This window comes from Cetorhinus maximus, chromosome 18 (assembly GCF_964194155.1).
Source record: "Cetorhinus maximus chromosome 18, sCetMax3.hap1.1, whole genome shotgun sequence".
NCBI lineage: Eukaryota > Metazoa > Chordata > Chondrichthyes > Lamniformes > Cetorhinidae > Cetorhinus > Cetorhinus maximus.
Window position 1 is genome coordinate 88264027 of NC_135896.1, and position 13191 is coordinate 88277217.

General features: G+C 40.0%; 1 protein-coding gene across 5 annotated transcripts in view; it reads right to left on the reverse strand.

Moving 5' to 3' along the window:
- pcnx1 (pecanex 1) overlaps positions 1 to 13191 on the reverse strand; it is a 297449-nt gene that overhangs the window by 203122 nt on the left and 81136 nt on the right. For all 5 annotated transcript variants that reach the window (XM_078563132.1, XM_078563129.1, XM_078563128.1 and 2 more), the window contains exon 3: positions 3002 to 3107. In XM_078563132.1, the coding sequence (XP_078419258.1) occupies positions 3002 to 3107 (106 nt within the window). The remainder of the gene's footprint in view (positions 1 to 3001; positions 3108 to 13191) is intronic.

Here is a 13191-nt window from a genome sequence, read left to right on the forward strand (position 1 = left end):
GCACATTGCAAAATTAAAACTGAATTACTATAGTTACCCTCTCTCCTAAAGAATTGTAAATTATAAGATGAACAGAGATGAGAGGGACAATTTAGACAATTTTATCCTGTATTTATCTTGTATCCTGTACAGAATTAAAAAATTTAAAACTCAGAACAGTTGACAAACAGCTTCGAAAACTTATATGGCAATCTTCCAAAATGGTCCCGATTCAGGAACTGTTCCCTTGAATTGAAAAACTGATGTCATTCATTATTTTAGAAAGGTAGGTGTAATAAACTAAGAAATTATAGGCCTGTAAATCTAACATTTGTTTTAGGGAAATTACTAAAATCTGTTAATAGAGACAGCTTGACTCAGCACTTGAACAACTATAAACTCATTAGAGAGAGCCAGCATGGATTTGTCAAGTGCAAGTAATGTCTAAGTAACTTTCACGATGCAGCTACATGGTGGATAACGTCTATGGATGTTATTTATGTGGGATTCCAGAAGAAATTCAACAAAATTCCAGATAAGAGACGGTTATGAAAAATGGAATTAGAGTCAAGCTACTGGCATGGGTAGGGAATTGGTTAGGAGCTAAGAGAGTTCAGGGCAAAAAAGACCGAAATCAGCTTCAGCAAATGCCTGCTTTCTTCACTCAAAACTAGAGCAAAATGTTCATTAGAAAGTTATGCGTTTAAATCAGTTTTGGGAAAGGCAAAAAAGTTATTTTCAGTAAATGAATACTTAAAACCTGCATTCACCAAATCTAATGGTAAAATAATTTGAGTGTCAAGAGCTGCATCATCATTGCTCAGATTTAAGAATGATAATTGACACAGCATCAACTGCCATTTGTGGAAGAAAGTTACAAACTTCTGCCATTCATTGCATAAAGTGTTTCCTAACTGCACTCCTGAAAGACCAGTCTCTAATTCTTAGACTATAGCCTTCCCATCCAGTAAAACTAATTTCTCCCCGTCTACCCTATCTGTTCCCCTTAATATCTTGAAACCCTTGAACAATTCATCCCTTAACCTCCTAAATTCTAAGAAACACAACCCTAGATTTTTTAAATCTCTTCCTCAAACTTTGCCTTCAGAGTCCAGGTATCATTCTGGTAAATCTACGTTGCATTCCCCCCAAGATCAATATATCTTCCTGGAGGAGAGGTGTCCAGATCTGCTCGCAGTACTCCAAATGTGGTCTAACCAGGGTTTTGTGCAGCATGACTTCTACCTCTTGTGTTACAGCCCTCCAGATATAATGACCAGCATTCCAATAGCCTTTTTAAATTATTTTCTGTACATGGATCCCCAAGTCTACTTGAGCTTCCACTTTTTCTAACTTATCGCTATTTTGAAAGGATTTTGTTCGATCTTTTTGAAGTCCAAAGTACATGACCCATCACTTGCTACACAGAAATCCATTTGCCACTGTTTTTTCCATTTGCTTAATCTGTTAATATCCCCTTGTAAATTTTATGCCTCCATCTAGACTGCTTACAATGCTGCCTAACTTTGTGTCATCAGAAAGCTTCAATGTGGTTTTCTATACCATCATCTAAGCAGTTAATAAATGGTGCATAGTTGAGGGCCCAACACAGATCACAGGGCACCACAACTCGCATTCTGCCAATTAGAATACCTGCTATCACCCCTACACTCTGTCTCCCACTGTAGCCGCTGTTGTCATGTAGAAAACATGGTGGGGCAATTTGTGTGACGCAAGTTCCCACAAACAGCATGTGATAATGACTTGACAATCTCTTTTAGTGAGTTGGCTGAAGGATATATATTAGCAGAACACCAAAGAAATGAACTATAGTTTTTCCACCAATTCCCTGAGCTTCAACTTCTGTTAACGCAACTCCTCCAGGAAGGTAATCATCTAAAACTTGTCATAGCAATTCCCTATTTTTGATTTTAAAACTGTTTTGTTTAGGACATTTTCAACAGGCAAATAAAGAACTACAAAACACATACCCATATTACAAAGATGACAAACAAGATGACAAGCTAATCATTTCTAGATTCAATATATAATTATGTAGATAATTATCAGAATGTGTTCATGTGCAGAATTGACATTAACAATTTTGTAGTTAAAATGGTAATGCATGCTAGACATTTTGTCTCATTTTAACACTGTTGTTGCCTTGACTCATGGGACAAGTAAATTGATTATTGGGTGCAGTTTCCAGACCTTTTCTTTCCCCAAATGTGTATAATATAACCTCTAACACCATTAAGCAAAAAAATTATAAACGAAGAGAAGAGTCATATAGTTGTTTTGTAGTACAGAACTTGAGTATTGCTGAAGAAAGAGACATGCTGTCAAAGCTTTTCATCTTGCACTCATCAGGACAGGTTCATCTGACGCTTCTATCAGGGTCCACTTGCAAACCAATCAGCACTCTCTTTTCATGCAGTATAAATTGTTGTTCCCTTAACAATTTGGTATTCTTGTGAATTGTCCTGATGAGTGCAAGGCAAAAAACATCTATAGCATGTCTCTTTTCAGCAACACAAAAGAATTATACTGGACTCGAAACGTTAACTCGGTTTCTCTCTCCATAGATGCTGCCAGACCTGCTGAGTTTTTCCAGCATTTTTTGTTTTATTTCAGATCTTCACAGTATTTTGTTTCTAATTTACCACAGGACTTCATTTTTGTCAGACCCGCCATTTTTGAATTTAGACTCGGAGATACTCTGGAGATGATATTCCTTAACTGACGTATTAAATTTGTAAAAAGCAATTCAAAAAGTTGTTTGAAAAGTGGAACAAGAAAAATGTTAGGACCAAGTTCCTTTGATTTTGAATTTTAAGGCTATGTTTATGATATGTAGTTTGTTTATTTTGCAGAATTAAATCTTTTTAATTGAAAGTTTCTTGAGTTTGCAATAAAACTGCTGTTCTGACGTTTGGCTAGGAAATTTTTGAACCAAAGCAAAAAAAGTAGCAACAGTTTTAAGCAGCAGTCACTTCTCGCAGCAACAATGTGTTAACAGTACCTGATGGTTGCTGTCCAAACCAGCATAGGAATTGCGTGAACTGCAGCCAACTGGAGGTGTAGCTTCCCGTACAAACTCAGTCATCTCTATTCCACCTCCTGGGTCACTGTAAATTAAATACAGGCAATTGAGGAATTTGAAGACAACTAAAGAAAAATTATGCCAACATGGCTCTTGTCAAGTAAAGTTTTGATTGAAACTTGTCCACAACAGAGCAACGGACACTTTGCAAAATTATTGTTCATTTCTTTAGTATCCTGCCAATATTTATCCTTCAGCCAACTCACTGAAAAGAGATTGTCAGGTCATTATCACATGGTGTTTGTGAGACCTTAGTACATGCAAATTGTCCACTATGTTTCCTACATTACAACTGTGTCTGCACCTCAAAATTACTTCATTGACTGGAAACTACTTTGGGATATTGTGAAGTGATGAAAGACACTACATGAAAACAAGTCTGCTCTATGTTCCTTCCATACTTCATTTGTTTCTATCACAAAATCCACCCTTGACTCATCTGTCCTTGCTAATTACCACCCCCTTTACATTCCCTTTACATTCCAAATTCCTTGAACATGTTGTCACCTCCTAAATCTATGCTCACCTTTCCTACAATTCCATGTTTGAATACCTCCAATCAGGTTTCCAACACTGTAAGAGTACTGAAACAACCTTACAGAATCATATGATAGTATCAGGAAATAGTACAGGAGACCATTTGGCCCTTCTGGTCCAAGCCAGTTCCTATGAAGAGGTAGTCCCACTCCCCTACTCTTTTCTTTGGTTATTTTGCTAATCACCTTAAATCTGTGCCCTCTGGTTTTTGACCTATAAAAGTCACTGGAAATCGTTTCTCTTCATTTACTACATCTTTATGATTTCAAGCATCTTTCATCAAAGTCACAAGTGACAGTGTGTTTCTGTAACTGTGGAAACCTATTCTTGCACATCTTTCTCAATGTGTCTGCCGCCTTTGATACAGTTGACCATGCCATCCTCCTCCAACGCTTCCCCTCCATTATTCAGCCTTGTGAGGCTTTCCTCACTTGGTTCTATTCTTATCTATCCAGTTGTAGCCAGAGAATCATCTGCAATAGTTTTTCTTCCCATTCCCACACTGTTACCAGTCCAGCAAAGATCTATCTTTGGCCCCCTTCTGTTACTCACCTACATGCATCCACAAGATGACATTATCCAAAAACATGTCACACTCTACATGTATGCTGACAACAACCAGCATTACCTCACAACATCTTGTCCCAATCTCTCCACTGTCACATTTTTGTCACACTGCTTGCTCAGCATCTACTACTGGATAGATAAGCACAAATTTCCTTTAGCTGGATATTGGGAAGACCAAAACTATTGCCTTAGGTCCCAGCCAAAGACTTTGCTCTGCAACCACTGACCCCATCCCTCTCTACAGCAATTGTCGAGGCTGCTCCAGACTGTTTGCAACCTTGATGTCATACATAACCCCGAGATGAACTTTCAACCACATATCCGCTCACATCAAGACCACCTTCTTGCAACTCTGTAATATCTCCTGGCTTCACCCCTACCTAAGGCTCATCTGCTGTTGACACCATTATCCACGCCTTTGTTACCTCTAGATCTGATTATTCCAATGCTCTCCTGGGCAACCTCCCACCCTCAACCGTGCATAAACTTAAGCTCATCAATAATTCTGCTGCCTGCATCCTAACTCGCACTAAATACCATTCACACTTTGCTCCAGGGCTCACTGACTCACACTGGCTTCTGTGCAGCAACGCCTCAATTTTAAAATGTTCATCCTTTTCAGATCCCTCCATGGCCTCACACCTTCCTACCTCTATAATCTCTTCCAGCCTTTCCCCACTCAAATCTCCATGCTCCTCCAATTCTGGCCACTTGAGCATTCCCAATTTTCAGCATTTCACCATTGGCAGCCATATCTTCAGCTGCCCAAGGCCTGAAGTTCAGGAGTTCCCTTCTTAAACCTCTCCACTTCTCTACCCATCTCTCCTCCTTTAAGACATTCCCTAAAACCTGTTTGGCCAATCTTTTGCTCATCGTCCTAATATCTCCTTATGTAGCTCGGTGTGAAATTTTGTTTGAAAACAGTCCTAAGAAGCACTTGGGATGTTTTACTACGTTAAACATGCTGTACTCGTGCAAGTTCAGAATATAGAAACAAAGGAGTAGGAGGAGGCCATTCAGCCCACTGAGCCTGCTCTGCCATTCAACACCATCATGGCTGATCATCCATATCAATGCCTTTTTCGCACACTATCCCTTTATGTCATTCATATTTAGAAATCTGTCAATCTCCGCTTTAAACAAAATCAATGACTGAGTTTCCACAGCCCTCTGCAGTAGAGAATTCCAAAGACTTACAACCCTCTGAGTAAAGAAATTTCTCCTCACCTCAGTCCTAAGTGGCTTCACCCTTATTTTGAAATAGTGTCCCCTGGTTCTAGACTCCCTAACAAGGGGAAACAGTTTACCAGCATCTCCCTGCCTATTCCTTTAAGTATTTTGCAGGTTTCAATGAGATCATCTTTCATTCTTAGAAACTCTAGAGAACAAAGGCCCAGTTTCCCCAATCTCTCTTCATAGGACAGCGCCACCTTCTCAGGGACAAGTTTGGTGAACTTTCGCTGTACTCCTTCTATGGCAATAATATTCTTCCTAAGGTTAGGGGACCAAAACTGCACAGTACTCCAGATGCAGTCTAACCAAGGTGTTATACAATTGAAGTAAGACTTTGCTATTCCTGTATTCAAATCTACTTGTGACAAAGGCCAACATACCATTGGCCTTCCTAATTGCTCACTGCACTTGCATGTTAGCTTTCAGTGACTTACTGACAAAGACACCTGTGTCCCTTTGTAAATTTACACTTTCTAATCTCTCATCATTTAAGAAATACTCTGCACATTTGCTCTTCCTACCAAAGTGGATAACCTCACATTTTTCCACATTATATTTCATCTGCCATGTTCGTGCCCGCTCATCAAGTCTGTCCAAATCCCCTGAAAGCTGCTTTGCATCTTCCTTACAACACATATTCCCATCTAGTTTCGTGTCATCCACGAACTTGGAAATATTACATTTGGTCCCTACATCCAAATCATTGTTATATACTGTGAACAACTGGGGCCCAAGTGCTGATCCTTACGGTACCCCAAAATGATAGAATCACACACAAATTCTAAAATGGAAACATAATGTTTAGCTCAACCAGTCAGTGTTGACGTTTAGTTGCTGCACGAGCCGCAGATCCAAACCCATGTGCCTACTGTGTGCCCTTGTCCCTTTATCACCTTGTGCTTCAACCACCTATCTAACCTATTTTTAAATGTTGACATGGTCATTAATCTATTTAACAACTCTGATAGAAGATTATGAGGCCGTGGAATTTGCCCCGTAAAAACATTTCTCCAGCTCGTGTCCTAACTCCCTCAGATTTGATCTTATGACCATGTCTTCCTATTCACAAATCTTCAAACACCGGGAACAGTTGGTTTCAGTCTGTTATATCCCATTCTTCATAATACGAAAGACATCTATCAACTGACCCCCTAATCTTGTTTCGAATGAAAGCAACTCAATTTTTCAGTCTTTCATTGCATTTGAATTTCCTCAAACCCTTGCAAATCCAAGTGAATCTATGCTGCACCCTTGCTACTATCTCAGAATCCTTCCAATAGTATGAAAGCTAGAACTGCACACACTACTCCAACTGCAGTCTTACCAAAGCTTTACATAAATGCTTTAAAAAGAACTCAACTTTTATATTCTATACATCTTGCCACAAAACCCAGTATTCCATTAGCTTTTCACCGCCTTATGCTCTTGAGGTGCTGTTGTTAACATTTTGTGAACTGTACCTCAAAATCTCACTGCTCTTCCAAGCCCAAAACATAAACAGCACTTCTAGTTGTCACCTAAATATATTACCTCACAGACCCTGACAGTAAATTACATCCATCATTTTTTAGCCCAACTCACTATCGATAATCACTTGCAGCTTCCTTCAGTCCTCAGAATTATTCACTATGCCTTCTGTATATAAGTTTGGACATCACTCACTCTAGCCATATAATCAAATAACTGATGTATACAGAAGAGGCTCCTGTGGAACACGGTTAGTCACACCTAACCACTTTGAGAAACTGCTTTTAACTACTCTCTCTTTACTCCATTCTAAACGTTTTTTAATTCCAATTTACTACCCTCCCCCATCTCCTTACCCCTTAATCTCAAATTGCCTCCCATCTGATGCCACATGGCAAAGGAAATCAAGGTGGAACTACTTTTTGTAAGAAGTAATTCCCCTCATCACTCACTGCAAGGAAAATTGCAAATGTTTCCCCTACCATTTGGAGATCTCCTCAACTTTTATTTCCAGCCTCAAGGAGACATCTCTTCTGTCCTTTATTTCTCTCAATATCCCTCGTTTCAACCCATGTGTCCTGGAGCAGCTTCATTCATTTTAATATGGACTGGTACTGATTGTGATTTTGAGCCAAAACAACATATTAAAATATGTAGTGATTTCTTTCAAAGAGATTGCATTCTAAATTCCTTCAACTGTTTAATTTGCATATGTTTAAATGCAATATATAATACAGGCTGCAGAATGACCTAATAATCATCGGCATGTTCTTTCTTAATAAATTGAAGGAATGACAGCACACTTGTTAATTTTTCAATGTGAATATCATCTGGCATCTATCTGGAACACACAGACAACTAACACTTGCACAACTGCAGGCAAACCAAACACAGAGCTTCTTTTGTAACCATTCTCAAGCACAATTAATATACAGTTAATTTCAACAAGACTCAAGTTTCTGTTGCTAAATGAGCAGCTAGGTAGCCATGCTCCCAACCTCTGCCATTACCTAGTTTAGTAGGATGGTAGGAGGTCTAAACTGCTACCTTAGCAGTGTGTGCCGATCTAATATTTGCGCTCTTGTGCACAGAGATGCCACAGCTATTAATCCACATTTTTCAAAGCATCAACTCATTGCTCAGTGTGGAGGAAACAGCTCTCCAATGCCCCACTTTATGATACTGAGTATTAAGGTTGCAATACTCAACATCATCAAGTTGTCCCTAAATAAGTCACATACAATATTTTTAAAATTGCCAATTACATCTTGCATACATTTATATATACAAAAAATCTACAGGCAATTTCAAGGAAGAAATCTAATCTGGGAATGATTCTCAAAGTTGCTTAAGTTTTGAGAGCGTGAACATCCTCATATTCCAAATTCCTTATTTTTAAACAGTGCTGTCGTAGGGTTGGTGCAAAGCAGAAATCAGGCACTTTCACATGAGCAGAGGTTAAAGGTTGGGGGTGTGGTGAGGGGTTGGGAGTGATGGTGTGGCGTGGGGAATCATGGGACCAAGTTACCATGGGCCATTTTCACACACCTCCTTGTGCCCAGCTTGACAGCATTGATAGAGGCCTGGCAGCTTGTCCTCTTGGCTGGTGAAGGTGCATGGCAGGGAAAATCTGTGCAGGGAAAAGGGGAGAAAAACAAATTACAAAACACAGCGGATCAAGCTTCACCTGTCGTGGTTGAATGATGTAATTTGAAACCTTTGATTGTTAAAGAAAGAACTTTCATTTATCTAGTACCTTTCATGACCTCAAGGTCATCCCTTACCCCTTCACAGCCAATTAAGTATTTTTAAAAATTTAAAACAAGGAACACAGTAGCTGATTTGTGCACTGCAAGTTAATGGCTTGATAACCCATTTATGCAATGTTGGTCAAGGGGTAGATGTTGGCCAGGACACCAGGGGAACTCCACTGCTAGTAGCAATCTTTAAATGCTGCATTTAAGTGTCAGATGACATGCTTAAATCCACGGACTGGGGCTTGAACCCATGGGCTTCCTACTCAAGAGACGAGAGCACTACCATTAAGGCTAACCGTGGAAGCAATTAGTAACTTCAAAATGTAAGTAGTGCCCCAATTTTTTGGCAAAGTGAAAATATTTTAGGCTTACAGGTGGAAACGACTATCCCGTTATTGCTTCTACAGCAGGTGGAAACACAGAATTGAATTCCATACGGTGGAATACAATCCTGACTTTACACTGCCACAGTCCCTTGGTCTGAATCCAAGCCAGACTGATGGGATATAAACCTGTCTCCAACAGCTGGAAAGATCTGAAGTAAAATGAGTTTGTGGCAATAGTGTCAGTCCTAATCCCAGTGAATGTGAGTTTACAACACAGAGCTACCCATAACTTTTATTTAGCTGCTTAAATCGCCAGAAGGACAAAACCACATTTTGGAAAGGGAGATATTTATTCTCAACGTGAAGCAGTTCCTCATGTACTTAAAATGTTTAAAAATTTAGTTAAAGCTTATTGTATTTGTTCTTACTGGACAACCACTGTTAATTTCAGGAGGCTTTCTGAAGAGCTGCCATTTTGGGTGTTAGAGGCAGGAAAGGGCTGATCTGTTGACATAGGCAGCTAGAAAGCAAGCTACTCTCAGCATTCATCCTAGCTTTCAGAATACAAAACCTATTTTTACCAAAGTGCCATTTATTTATTAATAATCCAACAAAACACTGCCAGCCCTTATATACAAATATAGGCTATGCTACATTACACCAATGCCATTTTATATCTATACTCTTTGTATTAGCATTCATTGCAGCAATTATAAAATATTCGATGGTCAATGTGAGTAAAAGTTGCATTGATACAGTACCATTAACGTGGTAAAAACATCCCTGTGAAATATATTACCTTTCACAAAGAAAGGCTAGGTGACTGAAACAAGGCAAAAACAAGAGGTATCTGCGAATAGACTCATTAAAAAAAGTAAATATCCTCAGTTTCTTTCTATATTTCCTCATTTCCACTGTTATGCACCAACTATTGCCAAGAGGAGGAGTTAGGAACATACTTCCAGTTCTTTGTTAATGTTGCTCTAAGTTGCATAAGAGCTACTCAAGTCGAGCATAATTCTTTTGATTTTCCATCATTCCTTGTGGAGCAATGTTGCATTTGAATCAGTTCCACAGCAGCGCAGCTGATGTATGGAATTCAGCAAGAGTCAAATTGAGCCTTGTACCATGGTTTACTAGCAAGATGCACTGATACTCCAACATGCTCTTCCACACAAAAGACATATAGGAGTAAGCTAAAAAAGGTGCACAACAATTTACCAAATATGAAAAGCAACTAAGAAAATGTCTCATGGAGATAAAAATATATTATATATATATATATATATATATATATATTAATGTGTTCAGGTAGATTTGAAGCAGTGGTGAATCCATTGGCCCTAGCATAAAACTTCTCCCAAAATTGGATGTACTGTACTTGAAACCAGGAAAGATCCAGACAACAGAATTCACTGAGTTTATACCAGTAAAGAGTTTCAGGTTTGACAGATTTCTGCTCTGATTCAACGAATAGCTAGTGTAAAAAGGAATGCAGTTCAATGCACAAATAGTTCCTTTTTATTCCATTGTATTAAACCTAACTTCCACTCTCCTCCTCTTCAGTCCCTCCATCTTCTCTTCCCCAACACCTCTTCATCCACCCTTCCTCCATCATTCCCTCTTCCTTGTGTATTACTGAAGCATGTGGAACTGAAAGGTTCAGGTTCCAACTCAAGTCTACACTGCATTAGCTGAGCCACTTGGGGCCCTAAAAATAACCAATGTAACAGGCTAGGAAGGTTGTGGGGTAAGGAGGGAGGGGTGGGGATGGGGTTGCAAGGAGGGTGAAAAACTAGGGTCTCTGGTTCTGATCACCATCCAATGATCTCTCCTGAAGAATGCATGCGTGGACACTAACCTTAATAGAACAAAAACATTGATATGTGTCATTTGTGACCTCATGTTTGAATAGCCTGACACTAACCCTACTATCTACAGGATACGCTACAGCAACTCCCCAAAGCTTCCTGCAACAGCTCTGCAACCTCTGCCATCGACAATTACAAACTAGCATCATCTCCCTGTCTCCCCACAAATCACAAGCCATTCTGACTTGAACATAGAATCATTGTTCCTGCATCATTGCTGGGTCACAAGCTTAGGATTCCCAACCTAATAACTTTGCAGAAACACTCAAGGACTGCAGTGGTTCATGCAGAAGACCAAACAGAACTTCTCAGGTCAACTCGGGCTGGGCAATAAATGCAGTCTTGTTAGCACTGCCAGCATCACGCAGAAAATTTAAAAACGACACTTGAACAAGGTGCTAGGTGGTTACTGATGGGACTATATTTCTTTCAATCAGTGCCTTCAGAAGTAAATGGGAGTAAAATTGGAAAACTATTTTAAAAAATGCATCTTTTGCTGCTAAAGCAAAAAATAAGTCTTTTGTGCAAAACAAATCTTACATTCCATAAAATTCCCATATAATGATTGCCAGCTATGTGCAGTATTATAGAACAATACAATGCTCTGAATAAACATTTACCAGTAATTTTGGAGAAAACTTCCTATTTGGTTCTTATCTGTCTGACAACCATATTATAATCACAAATACAAAAATTTACGTTCACACTGCCGAAGGTTCCTTCCAGACAATAATGATCTTCTATTTTAGGTATTGTCCATTCCAATCTGGTTGACAGATCGTCAATTTCCACCATGACAGCCAACTAACTTTTAGAAAGTCTATGCCACACAAATTTTGACCTAGCGACAGTGAAGGAACGGCGATATAGTTCCAAGTCAGGATGGTGTGTGACTTAAAAGGGGAACTTGCAGGTGGTGGTGTTCCCATCTATCTGCTGCCCTTATCCTTCTAGATGGTAGCGGTCGTGGGTTTGGAAGATGCTGTGGAAGGAGCCTTGGTGAATTCCTGCAGTGCATCTTGTAGATGGTACACACTGCTGCTACTTTGCATCGTTGGTGGAGGGAGTGAATGTTTGTGGATGTGGTGCCAATCAAGCGGGCTGCTTTGCCCTGGACGGTGTCAAGTTTCTTGAGTGTTGTGGGTGCTGCACTCATCCAGGCAAATGGGGAGTCCTCCATCACACTCCTGGCTTGTGCCTTGTAGATGGTGGACAGGCTCTAGGAAGCCAGGAGGTGAGTTACTCGTCACACAATTCCTAGCCTCTGACCTGCTCTTGTAGCCACAGTATTTATATGGCTAGTCCAGTTCAGTTTCTGGTTGATAAGTAGCAAGTAACATTTGTGTCACACAAGTGCCAGGCAATGACCATCTCCAACAAGAACGAACCTAACCATCTACCCTTGGTATTCAATGGCATTATCATCATTGAGTCCTCCATAATCAACATGCTGGGGGGTTACCATTGACCAGAAATCGAAGTAGACCAGCCATATAAATACTGTGGCTAAAAGAGCAAGTCACATGCTGGGAATTCTGCAAAGAGTAACTTGCCTCCTGACTCCCCAAAGCCTGTCCACAAGGCACAAATCAGGAGTGTGATGGAATACTCTCCACTTGCCTGGATGGGTGCAGCTCTAACAACACATAAGAAGCTCGACACCATCCAAGACAAAGCAGCCCACTTACACCACCTTTAACATTCACTCCCTCAACCACCAATACACAGTGGCAGCAATTTGTGCCATATACAAGCTGCACTGCAACAACTTATCAAACCTCCTTTGACATCACCTTCCAAAACCGCAACCTCTACCATCTAGAAGGACAAGGGCAGCCGACGTATGGGAACACCACCAAAATCCTGGAACTCCCTTCCTAACAGCACTGTGGGTGTACCTACAGCAGCAGTGGTTCAAAGAGCAGCTCACCACCACCTCCTCAAGAGTAATTAGGGATGGACAACAAATGCTGGCCTAGCCAGTGACACCCACATCCTGTGAACGAATGAAAAAAAATGCATAAAGTGGTGTTCAATCATCAGTGACAACCACAGTAAGTCACACGTTTAAACCACAATCACTCAATGCATTGGATTCACAGGACTCTTCGTTTTATTGTTTTATAACTTTAACCCCTTTCTACAGCACAGATTATGTTTTTTTGACTTCTAGCTGCAAAAGTTCCCATGGGTAACTTTTCTTGGGAGCAGAAGGGAGGGGAGGGATTATTATGCTTTTAAGATTCCACATCCAAGCAGATATATACAAACAAGCAAAATACTGTGGATGTTGGAAATTTGAAACTAAAAAAGTAAATGTTGGAAAATACTCAGCAGGTGGAGAGAGAAAC